The sequence below is a fragment of the Mesocricetus auratus genome, unplaced genomic scaffold, assembly GCF_017639785.1.
Source record: "Mesocricetus auratus isolate SY011 unplaced genomic scaffold, BCM_Maur_2.0 contig_3556_pilon_obj, whole genome shotgun sequence".
Lineage (NCBI taxonomy): Eukaryota > Metazoa > Chordata > Mammalia > Rodentia > Cricetidae > Mesocricetus > Mesocricetus auratus.
Window position 1 is genome coordinate 9,901 of NW_024434635.1, and position 15,948 is coordinate 25,848.

Consider the following 15,948-nt stretch of genomic DNA (forward strand, 5'->3'; position numbering starts at 1 on the left):
GATGCTTGTGGAAACATGAACATCTTGCTGAAATAGATTTCAGTCTTGAGAGCTAAATGTCCTTGTGGGTATTCAAATACAAGGACTAGACTTCTGCTTGAAGTTTGCCCAAACCAACTGAAAATATCAGCTGGAGGGTAGGGCCCCACAAATTCAAGGGCTTATGACTGTGGAATGGGACAAATGAACTCAGGTCCTGAGCTCTCCAGTCTCCTTTGATAAAGCTTGGCCAGAAGTGGGCAGGTCTTCAGAGACTAGGGTTATGTATGCCTTGCCCTTGAAGGGGTAAGGCCCCACAACTAGAGTTCTTGCTTCAGCTCCTTTACCCAGGCTCTTAGAATTCAGAGTGTGTCCTCTTGACCCAAACTCTCAGGGTGCTTTGCTTGCAGTTTGTTTGTCCTTTATTTGGTGTCTGTTTTCCTCTGGAAAGCATACATGCAATTCCTGTCAAAGAAGACATGTAACATGTAACATGAACTGAGAAATGAGCCAGAGACTAATATCAGGCTTCAAATGTTGAGCTGCATGTCAGAAAAGCCAAGTGGCCGGACAATATCTCTTACCTGTAAGTTCAGGATACAAGATATGAATCAAGCAGAAGCTCTCACAAAGTCTCAAACTGCTTCCTCTTCTCAGAGTGCTTGGAGAGCGTATGCTTTGCTGAGACCTACCTTCTGTCTTATATACTTCCTGGATGATGGGATTAAGGGTGGGACGTATGCTGATCCTGTAGACTGATTGACTCTTGTGTACATCCGGTCGGTCTTGAACACAAAGATGTCTCTACCTGTAAATCCCGCTTCCTAGGTTTAAAGGTGTTTTCCAACTCCTCCATGATGCTAGTAGCTTGGACAGTGGTTTGTGACTGGCTGCTAAGGCTTGTAGCTGACTTTGCTTTTTGTGAATCCTCGGTCAAGCTTTAAAAACCATAAATAATGTATCACTACCTTTGACCCAAATTAACTCTGGACATTCCAATTTCAAAAGTCTAGTTCAAAATGAGTCTTAGCAGCTCAAAGTTACAGAGGTGTAGTAAATCTCCCAATATCAGGAGAAATAAATACCCAGAGACAAATAGTGTAGTTCAAGCTTGAAACTGAAGATCAGAGAACCAAAGCAGGCAAGACAGTAGATCTTTCCTCTACGCAGCTAAAACGATAATACTAAATTCCTAAATGTTCAGTGGTAAAGGCTCTCGCTTCCTGTGTCCTCCTACCATTTGCTCCTTTCTCCAAAGGGCCAAGTAACGCCTGTCTCCAACTCAGTAGTTCTGGGATTAAGGGTTTCTGAGGCCAGATGCTTTGATCGCCTTTGTCTAAGCTGTTTCTTTTAGGACTGGATCAATTACTTGTAGTCACTGTGGACTTGAACTAATGGAGATCTGTCTACCTCTCAATTCTGAGACCTGGATTTAAGAGTGTGTACTATCATTGTTTAGATTCTATAACTAACTGGTGTTGTTGGCTTTGTATCCTTAATCCTCAGGAAAGCTTTGATACCTCCTAAGTAGCATATCACCACACTTGCCAATTTAGTTAATTTAATTAAGCCCAATTCCCTCCAGGTGATCCTAGCACTAGGGAGATTTTAGGAATAGTCTTTTTAAAGATTAAAATGACACCAGATGTACATAATTTGCAAAATGTGGCACAAGTCATACCTCCTTGTATCATCTTTTCTTTCCACGGGAGAAAACTTACACATCACATACATGTCTAAACATGATAGACTCTTCCTCTTATGGCCACAAAGGCATTATCCATTGCGAAGAGCTGACCATGTCACCTGAAATACATTGTTTTAGCATCTCAAAATTGTATATGATAACCATTGAAAAACACTAATTGCCATCACTTAGAGAAATGAAGTTAAGGAAACATCAGTACTTGTTCAATGACATTCCGAACAAAGACAAGTTTTGTTCCCAAGTCTTGAAAATTCCCAAAGATCACAAGGGAGAGAGACCCTCAGAATTACAAAAGCAAGGTTTTATTATTTTATCCACCCATGACATGGATCCCATCCAGTGGGAGTGAAGTTACTGGCCAACTAACAGCTAGGTTGTAAAGACAAATCTCCAAGGTTTCATCAATAGTTAGGGGATGCTTTCTGTTTGGCCGACATTTGGGAACAATTAGTAGAATTTCTCAAAGTCATGATTTTGCAGGAACTTCCAGAGTACACATTCTGTTCACTGGTCTGAGCTGAACGGGAACATTCTGTGATTCCTGTGGCTTTGTCTTCTTACTTTGACTTGGCCACTTGTCCATAGATAACTGTACTTTACAGAACTATATCCTGGAGACGACAGGGGAAGTTTTGTTCTACACTTGATTTTCCTTTTGGCCAATCTGTTGCCAGGAACCAAGTATCTTGGAGGTTAGGGGGAGTCTGGATTTTGAGTTCAGGTTTGGCCCCAGGTTACGGGAGGTCAGACAATATGGAGTTACCTAGTGTTAGTGGTCCACATGTCTTTCCTGTAGTCTATCATGGCTGCCAAACTTGGAATTGAGTGAGGGTGTGGACCCTTCAAAAATCACTCAATTTCAGGCCTCATTTCTGCAAATATTCATGAAGCATGAGCTGTTTTTCTAAATAAGTCATTAGAAAATCCAATTCTTAGGTAACATATTCAGAGAAAGAGTGAAATTGTGTCAGTGTAGAATCATCCATTCAGAATCGTGCTCTTGGTAATCCTGATGTGATTGTATCACCGAGCAAAGGGGCTGCTGTCCCTTGAAGCCATTTTTATAGGATCATTACACCAATAGCACCATATCAGTTGGTGGGATTTATCTCAATCTTCCTTAAGAGATGTGAGACACCAACACACACACACACACACACACACACACACACACACACACACACACACACACACACACACACACACACACACACACACACAAAATTCAATACTGTCCAAAACCACTGATTCTCCATTGCATTTTGAATGTTTTCACAAACACACCTTTCACTATGGTGAACTGATACAGTGGTAGCACTTGTTGATTTGGCATTGTACAGTCATTTTCCTCCAGTGAGGGTCCTAGGACTCTGCATAACGAGTTGAAGCCAGCCTCGTTGCTGTCACGTGATAGGGGCATACTCCATGGCTCCCCTTTCAATCTCTTGGGGATCAAGTAGCATGGACTCAGATGATGATCATGAATAAATGATGGGATTTGGAGTCCTATACTACAAGCTTACTTTCAGAAAAATGTATTACAGATCAAATGCATAGTGTAAGTTTGTCAGGAACATTTCTAAATTATCCTATAAGTTATGTTGACATGCAATCATTAAACATTTTCCCCAGTAGGATAAAAGAATAACCCCTACAGATCTCCCCCCAAAAGTGTTTTAACTCCCGAGGGACATGTGTATCATCTTTGAATTTCTGGAGTTATCTAGCGAACTTAGTTGTAATGCTCAGGATTACTCATTAATCATCTCTTTCTTTTTCTTACCTGGCCAATTGGTCAGGATTCTCTAGAGGAACAGAAAGTATACCACTTTATACTCTCTCCATCTTTCTATGTATGTATATAAACAAAGCAGAATATAAAATAGAGATAAATATTTGGATATTTCTCAAAATGTTTGCCCATCTACTCAGGGATATATATTTTCCGGTTAAATTTTATTTATATAATATTTTTCCCTTATTTTAATATATCAACCAGTTTCCATCCCTGCTTCTTCCATACCCTCACATGATCCATCTTCCCTTTCTCCACCTAAAATAAATCCCTAATTGACATCACTTAGAAAAGTGTAGGTAAAAATACAGGATTACCAGCTCTGCCATATCACTAGCAACACATGCAGAGAGCACAGGTCTCAATTAAGATCCTAAATTCTTCATCTGGTCTCATAGCAGGTGCTGGAATTCTAACTAGTAATAACAATAAACCCAAATTCAGTGAAAAATATTTGTAGCCTCTTAGCAAGAAAGAGTAAATCATGCACACATAGTAACTCACACACTTGCCAGAACACAGGAGGAAGAGTCAGTGTGATCTCTGAGTTCCAAGACTGCCAACATTTGTAATGAGACCCTGTCTCTCTCAAACCAGAAAAATGGAAAGTTTAGGGAAACTCCCTAGGCAAAATAATACATCTTAAACAATTTGGCAGAGTTTCAAATTCTCAATGTTTATTTTTTTTATCAACTACAAACAACATTTCCTAAACAGTTGTTGTCACTGATGTTAAGACTGGGAAACAACACAATTTTATTCGGGAAGCTATAGTGTGTGGACAGTCAGTTTCGTGCGCTAGGTCCAGCTTGAGTACAGATCCTCTGGTGCTGTTTGAGGTAACTCAATCTGGAAAAATTCTTGTTGCACTTGGCACAAGGGTACTGTCGCATCCCACTATGTTTGCTTTGGTGTCTTCGGAGATCTTCAGAGCGGAAAAATCTCCACTGACAGCCAGGCTGATTGCACACAAAGGGCTTCTCTCCACGGTGTTTCTTGAGATGGTCTTTAAGGTGATATGACCTTGTGTAAGATTTCTCACAATCTTGGTAGGGACAGAAGAACTTCTTTTGGGCCACACTGTGGTGGGCCTCCATGTCCGACTTCTGTCTAGGAGGCTGTGCCTGGTCTGAAGTGGACACTGAAAAGCTCTGCAGAGCGTGACTTTGGCTCACAAAGGAACCCGAAGAGTCCATGGAAACGTCCTCATATGGGGTTTGGTTACCAAATGAAGTCCTCTGCGAACTGTGGCTTCCTTCAACATTGGGTGATGGCTTCTGACTTGAGCAGACATTCTCATCTACATAGGCTGTCTGGATTGGACCCATGTAGGGCGGGACTTCAACCCTGGCAGTTGTTTCCTGATATTGGGACAGGTTGTCCTCTGCATTGAATGTTGTCTGCATGCTCCTTAGTTGAGGCATGTAAAATCTAGGAGTCTGCATCTCACTGTCATAGAGAGGCTGGCTAGCTGCTGGAATAGTCATCTGAGGAGCCATACAGGGATACTGGATGCCTCTGTAAGCTGATGTCTCATACCAACTGGGGTAATGCTCAACACTCTGGATACTTCCCTGACTGTTACTGCTGTACAGACTCATCTGTCCATAGTGGCTCATCTGGTCTTCATGGTTTGTCCCCTGGTGACCATTAAAAGGCTGATATCCCTCAGGAGTCATCATCAGATCTCTATTTGGTATCATGTTTTCAGCAGGCTGAGGAAAGCAGGGTCCTGGTTGGAAAACACTTGGGGTTATGTCCTGTTCCTCATAGGCTTCAAGTAATTCCTCGAAGAAGTCTGCATTTGCTTGGCCAAGATCCTGTGTTGCTTGTGGAAGTTCCTCAGATGCTTGTGGAAACATGAACATCTTGCTGAAATAGATTTCAGTCTTGAGAGCTAAATGTCCTTGTGGGTATTCAAATACAAGGACTAGACTTCTGCTTGAAGTTTGCCCAAACCAACTGAAAATATCAGCTGGAGGGTAGGGCCCCACAAATTCAAGGGCTTATGACTGTGGAATGGGACAAATGAACTCAGGTCCTGAGCTCTCCAGTCTCCTTTGATAAAGCTTGGCCAGAAGTGGGCAGGTCTTCAGAGACTAGGGTTATGTATGCCTTGCCCTTGAAGGGGTAAGGCCCCACAACTAGAGTTCTTGCTTCAGCTCCTTTACCCAGGCTCTTAGAATTCAGAGTGTGTCCTCTTGACCCAAACTCTCAGGGTGCTTTGCTTGCAGTTTGTTTGTCCTTTATTTGGTGTCTGTTTTCCTCTGGAAAGCATACATGCAATTCCTGTCAAAGAAGACATGTAACATGTAACATGAACTGAGAAATGAGCCAGAGACTAATATCAGGCTTCAAATGTTGAGCTGCATGTCAGAAAAGCCAAGTGGCCGGACAATATCTCTTACCTGTAAGTTCAGGATACAAGATATGAATCAAGCAGAAGCTCTCACAAAGTCTCAAACTGCTTCCTCTTCTCAGAGTGCTTGGAGAGCGTATGCTTTGCTGAGACCTACCTTCTGTCTTATATACTTCCTGGATGATGGGATTAAGGGTGGGACGTATGCTGATCCTGTAGACTGATTGACTCTTGTGTACATCCGGTCGGTCTTGAACACAAAGATGTCTCTACCTGTAAATCCCGCTTCCTAGGTTTAAAGGTGTTTTCCAACTCCTCCATGATGCTAGTAGCTTGGACAGTGGTTTGTGACTGGCTGCTAAGGCTTGTAGCTGACTTTGCTTTTTGTGAATCCTCAGTCAAGCTTTAAAAACCATAAATAATGTATCACTACCTTTGACCCAAATTAACTCTGGACATTCCAATTTCAAAAATCTAGTTCAAAATGAGTCTTAGCAGCTCAAAGTTACAGATGTGTAGTAAATCTCCCCATATCAGGAAAAATAAATATCCAGAGACAAATAGTGTAGCTCAAGCTTGAAACTGAAGATCAGAGAACCAAAGCAGGCAAGACAGTAGATCTTTCCTCTACGCAGCTAAAACGATAATACTAAATTCCTAAATGTTCAGTGGTAAAGGCTCTCGCTTCCTGTGTCCTCCTACCATTTGCTCCTTTCTCCAAAGGGCCAAGTAACGCCTGTCTCCAACTCAGTAGTTCTGGGATTAAGGGTTTCTGAGGCCAGATGCTTTGATCGCCTTTGTCTAAGCTGTTTCTTTTAGGACTGGATCAATTACTTGTAGTCACTGTGGACTTGAACTAATGGAGATCTGTCTACCTCTCAATTTTGAGACCTGGATTGATTTTTGACAAAGAAGGTAAAACTGTACAGTGGAAAAAAGAAAGCATCTTCAACAAATGGTGCTGGTATAACTGGGTAGTGGTATGCAGAAGGCTGCAGATAGATCCATGTTTATCGCCTTGTACAAAACTTAAGTCCAAATGGATCAAAGATCTCAACATACATCCAGCCACACTGAAAGTTTTAGAAGAGAAAGTGGGAGATACTCTTCAACGAGTTGGTACAGGAGACCACTTCCTAAACATAACACCAGTGGCACAGGCACTGAGATCGACAATTAACAAATGGGACCTTCTGAAACTAAAAAGCTTCTGTAAGGCAAAGGACACAATCAAAAAGACAAAAAGGCAGGCCACAGAATGGGAAAAGATATTCACTAACCCTACATCTGACAGAGGGCTAATCTCCAAAATTTACTAAGAACTCAAGAAACAAGTCTCCAAAACACCAAAGGATCCACTTGAAAGGTGGGGTACAGAGCTAAATAGAGAATTCTCAGTAGAGGAGGCTAAAATGGCCATGAGACACTTAAGAAAGTGCTCAACATCCTTAGCCATCCGGGTAATGCAAATCAAAACAACTCTGAGATACCATCTTACTCCTGTCAGAATGGCTAGAATCAAAAACACCGAAGACAATTTATGCTGGAGGGGATGTGGAGAAAGAGGAACACTCCTCCACTGCTGGTGGGAATGCCAACTCATACAGCCTCTTTGGAAATCAGTATGGAGATTCCTCAGGAAAATGGGAATTAATTTACCACTAGACCCAGCAATTCCACTCTTAGGCATTTATCAAAATGAGGCAGGTTCATACATCAAGGGCATCTGCTCCACTATGTTCATAGTAGCATTGTTTGTAAGCCAGAATCTGGAAGCAACCTAGATGCCCCTCAACTGAAGAGTGGATAGAGAAAATGTGGTACATTTACACAATGGATTATTACTCAGCAGAAAAAAACAATGGAATCTTGAAATTCGCAGGGAAATGGATAGCACTGGAAGAAACCATCCTGAGTGAGGTAACCCAGTTGCAAAAAGACAAACATGGTATGTACTCATTCATATATGGATTTTAGATATGGATCAGGATAGTGCCAGTCTGCACTTCCACAGATAGAGAGTCTGGGAAACAGGAAAGAACCTAAAAGATATGCATATATGCATAGTACCCAAGAGAAGAGGATGGAGACAAGATCCTCTGAATGGATGGGGAACAGGGCGAGGGGGGGTAGTGGGACCTGGGAAGAATACAGGGGGTAAAGAGGAAGAGAGTTGGTCATGGGGGAACAGGAAGTTGAGGGGTTGGGGGTAGAATAGGGGGAAGAGGGAATCATAGGATCGAAGACAGATCAGGCACCAGAGTGACCTCGAGTGATCTAAAGGTATAACATCAATTGGCAAGCTAAGCAATAGTGGAAGGACCACCTCGAATGCCCATTCCTGATAATGAACTTGATGTCTATAACTATCCGGGAGCCTTCATCCTGGGACTGATGGAAGCAGAGGCAAACACACAACTAAGCACTGAACTGAACCCAAGGAACCCAGTGACAGAGAGAGAGGAATGATGAGCAAATTGGCAAAGAATGGGCTGGCAAAACCAGCAGAGACAGCTGATCTGAACAGGGGAGTGCTCTTGGAACCCAGACCGACAGTGGGGAGGCCAGAATGGGACTGATCTGGATCCCCCAAATGTGAGTGTCAGTGAGAAGGCCTGGACAACCTATGGGGCTCTGAGCTGTGGATTAGTGTCTATCCCTGGTATACAATCTGTCTTCATGTGCCTATAGCACAAAGAGAGATGCTCTCTCAGCCTGGACTCTTAGGGGAGTGCCTTGACCCTACCAAGAGTAAAATGATAGACTCTAGACATCCCCTATGTGGAAGGATTTGGCAATAGGGTGGGAGAGAGGGTGGAAGGGGAGTGCGGGAGGAGGGGAGGGAGAGGGAACTGGGATTGACATGTAAAACAAGCTATTTAAAATTAAAAAAAAGTGTGTACTATCATTGTTTAGATTCTATAACTAACTGGTGTTGTTGGCTTTGTATCCTTAATCCTCAGGAAAGCTTTGATACCTCCTAAGTAGCATATCACCACACTTGCCAATTTAGTTAATTTAATTAAGCCCAATTCCCTCCAGGTGATCCTAGCACTAGGGAGATTTTAGGAATAGTCTTTTTAAAGATTAAAATGACACCAGATGTACATAATTTGCAAAATGTGGCACAAGTCATACCTCCTTGTATCATCTTTTCTTTCCACGGGAGAAAACTTACACATCACATACATGTCTAAACATGATAGACTCTTCCTCTTATGGCCACAAAGGCATTATCCATTGCGAAGAGCTGACCATGTCACCTGAAATACATTGTTTTAGCATCTCAAAATTGTATATGATAACCATTGAAAAACACTAATTGCCATCACTTAGAGAAATGAAGTTAAGGAAACATCAGTACTTGTTCAATGACATTCCGAACAAAGACAAGTTTTGTTCCCAAGTCTTGAAAATTCCCAAAGATCACAAGGGAGAGAGACCCTCAGAATTACAAAAGCAAGGTTTTATTATTTTATCCACCCATGACATGGATCCCATCCAGTGGGAGTGAAGTTACTGGCCAACTAACAGCTAGGTTGTAAAGACAAATCTCCAAGGTTTCATCAATAGTTAGGGGATGCTTTCTGTTTGGCCGACATTTGGGAACAATTAGGAGAATTTGTCAAAGTCATGATTTTGCAGGAACTTCCGGTGTACACATTCTGTTCACTGGTCCGATCTGAACGGGAACATTCTGTGATTCCTGTGGCTTTGTCTTTTTACTTTCACTTGGCCACTTGTCCATAGATAACTGTACTTTACAGAACTATATCCTGGAGACGACAGGGGAAGTTTTGTTCTACACTGGATTTTCCTTTTGGCCAATCTGTTGCCAGGAACCAAGTATCTTGGAGGTTAGGGGGAGTCTGGATTTTGTGTTCAGGTTTGGCCCCAGGTTACGGGAGGTCAGACAATATGGAGTTACCTTGTGTTAGTGGTCCACATGTCTTTCCTGTAGTCTATCATGGCTGCCAAACTTGGAATTGAGTGAGGGTGTGGACCCTTCACAAATCACTCAATTTCAGGCCTCATTTCTGCAAATGTTCATGAAGCATGAGCTGTTTTTCTAAATAAGTCATTAGAAAATCCAATTCTTAGGTAACATATTCAGAGAAATAGTGAAATTGTGTCAGTGTAGAATCGTCCATTAAGAATCGTGCTCTTGGTAATCCTGATGTGATTGTATCACCGAGCAAAGGGGCTGCTGTCCCTTGAAGCCATTTTTATAGGATCATTATGTGAGGAGCCGCCCTCGCTATCGCTATTGCCGTTAGAAGATGGCGCTGACATCTGCTGTCAGTTGGAGTTAACCATTTAAGCTGTGCCTCTCCCGTGGCGTCATCTGGGGTGATGTGCAAACCACCAATCCCAGCTCTACACGTCTCACTCGGAGCTCCTAGGCTTATATAAGGGGCTGGGTTTCTTAGCTTGGGGTCTCCCTCTAAGAATCTGATCATCTATCTCTCAAGATGCATTAAAGCTTTACTGCAGAAGGATCCGAGTGTTCTGCGTCATTCTTGCTGGCGAGACGGTAGCGCGGGACATCTGGTGCCGAAACCCGGGAACTCTTCAACATCGCTGGCGCCGCGGGAGACCCCTCGGAAGACGGGGCGGATTCAGAACTGCAGGGACGTAAGTTCAGAGAGGTATGCTTTATCCTGAACACCCCTTTCTCGACTTTGGCCTTAGTTTGTCATCACCGTGGGACGGGTCAGTGGAGGCTTTGGTGCTAGTCCTGTTTGTCCTTCTCCTTCATCGTGGCTGGTGCTGACAGAACGGTGCTGTCAGTCTGGTGCTGTCAGTCTGGTGCTGTCAGTCTGGTGCTGTCAGTCTGGTAACGGAGTTGAGCGCCGTTTTTTAGATAAGCCGCTAGCGCGATGGGGTTGTCACAGTCAGTGGTTACTGCCCTACAGACTGTGCTAAAACAAAGAGATCTTAAAATTGCACCACGAACACTTCAAAATTTTGTGAAGGAGGTAGATAGAGTGGCACCATGGTATGCTTGTTCCGGGTCCCTCACTGTGGCCTCATGGAACAAGCTAGGTAAAGAACTAGACAGGAAGCATGCAGAAGGAGATCTCCACTTAGGTACCAAAGCCATTTGGAAGCTAGTTAAAAACTGCTTGGAGGATGAGGCCTGTCACCCTGCTATAATAGAAAGTCAGGGAACCTTAGAGGAAGTTCAGGATAGCATGTCAGAAACTGAACGGAGTGAGAGAATGGGAGCTCGCAAAAGGAAAGACATGTCTAAGAAAAAAGGCCCTCCCCAAGAAGTTAAGAAAGGGGAGAGAGAGAAGGGAGTGATCATTCACCCCCTAACAAGTCTAAGAAAAAGAAAAAGCCAGAATCTAGTCTATACCCTACAGTAGAGCTAGAAGCCTTGGAGCTAGATAATTCTGATTCTGACACTCTGTATTCTAGCGAAGAAGGTGGTCTAGAGGAGGAGGTGGCACGGTATGAGGAAGAAAGATATCACCCTGAAAGACACCGGCCACTGAAAACAAAAATGAATGTGAGGCCACCGCCTATAAATCCGGCGGGCTCACGCCCCTCAGCGCCTCCGCAGTATGAGCTTCGGCTGAATACTGGTACTGACTCCTTTTTACCTTTAGAGGAACGGAGAAAAATACAAGTAGCTTTTCCAGTATTCGAGAATGTGGAAGGCGGAAGAGTACATACCCCTGTAGATTACAATCAAATCAAAGAATTGGCCGAATCCGTTCGTAATTATGGGGTCAATGCTAACTTTACCACATTACAGGTGGAAAGGCTTGCTAATTTTGCCATGACTCCCACTGACTGGCAGACGACAGTGAAAGCAGTGCTTCCCAACATGGGACAATACATGGAATGGAAGGCTCTCTGGTATGATGCAGCCCAGGCACAAGCTAGAGTTAATGCCACGGCTGAAGATGAGAATCAGAGGCAGTGGACATTTGAAATGCTGACAGGTCAGGGTCAACATGCCCTTAATCAAACCAACTACATCTGGGGTGTCTATGGTCAGGTGTCGGCCGCCGCTATTAAAGCATGGAAGGCCCTCACAAAAAGGGAGAGTCCAGTGGACACCTTACAAAGATTGTCCAAGGACCCCAAGAGCCATTTTCAGACTTTGTGGCCAGAATGACAGAGGCCGCCAGTCGCATCTTTGGTGATTCAGAACAAGCTATGCCCCTGATTGAGCAACTTGTCTATGAACAAGGAACCCAGGAATGTCGAGCGGCTATCGCCCCTCGCAATAGCAAAGGTTTGCAAGATTGGCTCAGAGTGTGCAGGGAGCTGGGGGGACCCCTAACCAATGCAGGACTAGCTGCCGCCATTTTACAAACGCACAGGTATAGAGATTTATCTAGTCGAAAAGCTTGTTTTAATTGTGGGAGAATGGGGCACCTTAAGAAAGATTGTCAAGCCCCTGAAAGAACAAGAGAATCGAAGCTTTGCCATCGTTGTGGTAAAGGTTATCATAGGGCTAACGAATGCAGGTCAGTCCGGGATGTAAAAGGGAGGCTTCTGCCCCCTATTGAAGAACCCAAGGTACCCCAATCAAAAAACGGGTCACGGGGCCCATGGTCCCAGGGCCCTCAGAAATATGGGAACCAATTTCAGAAAAGCAATCAAGAGGAAGTAGAGGTTTCCGAGGAACCCCGGAATGGACTTGCGTGCCGCCTCCGACTTCTTACTCATGCCCCAAATGAATGTTCAACCGGTCCCAGTCCATTCCCCTGGACCTTTGCCCCCTGCCACCATTGGGCTTATTCTGGGCCGTGGCTCCTTAACTTTACAGGGACTCATTATATATCCTGGAATTGTTGACCCGTATCATAAAGAGGAGATTCAAGTTCTCTGTTCTAGCCCTCGGGGCGTATTTTCTATAAAGCAGGGAGATAGAATTGCACAACTGGTGTTGCTGCCCTCCCTCGGGGATGGAGAAACCTACACTTTACAAAAAAGGGCTATGGGATCTTCTGGAAGTGATTCAGCCTATCTGGCTATACCCCTAAATGAGAGACCTACAATAAAATTGTTAATTAATGGAAAAGAATTTGAAGGGATAATGGATACGGGAGCAGACAAAAGCATTATTTCACTCCATTGGTGGCCGAAGTCTTGGCCCACTGTTGTTTCATCTCATTCTCTACAAGGTCTTGGATACCAGTCCTCTCCTGCCATCAGTGCCTCAGCCTTAACCTGACGGAATGCTGAGGGCAAACAGGGATGTTTTACCCCCTATGTGTTGCCACTCCCTGTAAATTTATGGGGACGGGATGTGTTACAAGCCATGGGCATGACCCTAACTAATGAATACTCCCCCAGGCATCAGCCATTATGGCAAAGATGGGGTATACAAAGGGTAGAGGCTTGGGTAGGCAAGAACAAGGCAGAATAAAACCCATTACGCAACACGGAAATCGGGGTAGAAAAGGACTGGGTTTTATTTAGGGGCCGTTGAGGCTTCACGACCCATACCATGGAAAACAGAGGAGCCGTTATGGGTCTCTCAATGGCCTCTATCCTCTGAAAAATTAGAGGCTGTCACAAGATTAGTGCAAGAACAGGAACGGCTGGGGCATCTAGAGCCTTCTACCTCCCCATGGAATACACCAATTTTTGTTATTAAGAAGAAATCTGGGAAGTGGAGATTACTCCAAGACCTGCGGGCCATTAACAATCAGATGCATCTTTTTGGCCCTGTTCAAAGAGGCCTTCCTTTGCTTTCTGCACTCCCTCAAGATTGGAAGCTTATTATTATAGATATTAAGGATTGTTTCTTCTCTATTCCACTTTACCCACGGGATAGACCAAGGTTTGCCTTCACTATCCCTTCTCTTAATCATATGGAACCAGACAAGAGATTTCAGTGGAAGGTACTGCCGCAAGGCATGGCCAATAGCCCAACAATATGTCAGCTGTATGTGCAGGAGGCTTTGGAGCCAATTAGGAAGCAATTTACATCTTTAATCGTTATCCATTATATGGACGATATTCTTATTTGTCACAAAGAGTTAGATGTTTTACAAAGGCTTTCCCCATGCTGGTGGCTGAATTAAAACAGTGGGGATTAGAGATTGCCTCAGAAAAGGTTCAAATTGCAGATACAGGCCTCTTTTTGGGCTCAATGATTACTCCCAAAAATATAGTTCCTCAGAAAATAGAAATTCGCAAAGACCACTTACAAACATTAAATGATTTTCAGAAACTTCTGGGAGATATAAATTGGTTGAGGCCCTTTTTAAAAATTCCATCTGCTGATCTAAAACCCCTCTTCGATCTCCTGGAGGGTGAGCCTCATATCTCCTCACCCAGAAAATTTACCCCTGCTGCCCACCGAGCCTTACAGATGGTGGAAGAGGCCTTACAGGAAGCACAATTACAACGTATTGAGGAGTCACTACCTTTTAATCTGTGTGTTTTTAAGACAGCTCAATTGCCAACTGCAGTCCTGTGGCAACATGGACCATTACTTTGGATTCATCCAAATGCTTCCCCTGCTAAGATTATTGACTGGTACCCTGATGCTGTTGCACAGCTCGCGCTTCGCGGAATAAAAGCAGCTGTTACACATTTTGGCAGGGATCCTGATTCCTTGATTGTGCCTTATACTGCTGCACAAGTTCAGACCTTGGCAGCCACATCTAGTGATTGGGCAGTTTTAGTTACTTCCTTTTCAGGACAAATTGATAATCATTTTCCAAAGCATCCAATTTTACAGTTTGCCCTAAACCAGGCTATAGTGTTTCCACAAGTGACAGCTAAAGACCCACTCCCAGATGGGACTGTGGTGTACACTGATGGATCAAAAACTGGTATGGGAGCTTATGTGGTCAAGGATAGGGTTATATCTAAACAATATAATGCAACTTCACCTCAAGTTGTAGAATGTCTGATAGTACTGGAGGTTCTTGAGGCTTTTCCAGGACCCCTCAATATTGTATCAGATTCCTCTTATGTGGTTAATGCAGTTAATCTCCTTGAGATAGCTGGAATAATAAGATCCTCCAGCAGAGTTGCTAACATCTTTCAAAAGATACAAGCTGCCTTGTTAAATAGGAGATTTCCTGTTTTCATTACCCATGTCCGAGCACATTCTGGACTCCCAGGTCCCATGTCCTTAGGGAATGACTTAGCGGACAAGGCTACAAAGCTGGTGGCCGCTGCCTTGTCTACCCATGCACAAGCAGCAAAAGAATTCCATCAGCGCTTTCATGTGACGGCTGAGACCTTGCGCAGTCGTTTTGCTCTATCCAGGAAAGAGGCTAGGGAAATTGTTACTCAATGCCAGAATTGCTGCGAATTCTTACCTACTCCCCACATGGGAATAAACCCACGTGGCATTAGACCATTGCAGATGTGGCAGATGGATGTTACTCATATTCCCTCTTTTGGAAGGCTTCAATATGTTCATGTTTCTGTTGACACCTGTTCTGGCGTAATGTTCGCCACACCCCTAACAGGGGAAAAGGCCTCATATGTGATTCAACATTGCCTTGAGGCCTGGAGTGCTTGGGGAAAACCCAGAATTTTAAAAACAGACAATGGACCAGCATATACCTCTCAAAAATTCCGACAGTTTTGTCGGCAAATGGATGTTACCCATCTAACTGGCCTACCTTATAACCCTCAAGGACAGGGCATTGTGGAACGTGCCCATCGTACACTCAAATCATATCTGATTAAACAAAAGGGGAGTATTGAGGATGTTCTACCCTTGGTACCAAGAGTTGCTGTATCCATGGCACTTTTTACCCTTAATTTCTTGAACTCTGATGCCCAAGGCCACACTGCGGCCGATCGCCACAGTTTAGAGCCTGATAGGCCAAAAGAAATGGTAAAATGGAAAGATGTCTTGACTGATCTCTGGAAAGGCCCGGATCCTATTCTTATAAGATCCAGGGGAGCTGTGTGTGTTTTTCCACAGGAGGAAGAAAACCCCCTGTGGATCCCTGAAAGACTCACTCGAAGAGCTCCTTCACAACTCCAGAATAAGAAGGATGGAGGCCAAGTGGGTGATGAAGACTCTCCTACTCGGGATGATGGTTCCTAGTATGATGGGAAAGTTACGGTGGGCCATCATGTCTACCTTCCCCTTACCGATGCCAGTGATGC

General features: G+C 43.9%; 1 protein-coding gene across 1 annotated transcript; it reads right to left on the reverse strand.

Annotated features, from left to right (window-relative positions):
- Positions 1–4,202: 4,202 nt before the first annotated feature.
- Positions 4,203–6,695, reverse strand: LOC121138640 (Kruppel-like factor 18). Its single transcript, XM_040741301.1, has one exon. The coding sequence runs from the start codon at positions 5,348–5,350 to the stop codon at positions 4,268–4,270; it is 1,083 nt and encodes a 360-aa protein (XP_040597235.1). The 5' UTR covers positions 5,351–6,695; the 3' UTR covers positions 4,203–4,267.
- Between the last annotated feature and the right edge of the window lie 9,253 nt (positions 6,696–15,948).

Bases quoted from the DNA above. Each gene is read 5' to 3' on its own strand.
- LOC121138640 (XM_040741301.1), bottom strand. From the start codon at position 5,350: ATGTTCATGTTTCCACAAGCATCTGAGGAACTTCCACAAGCAACACAG.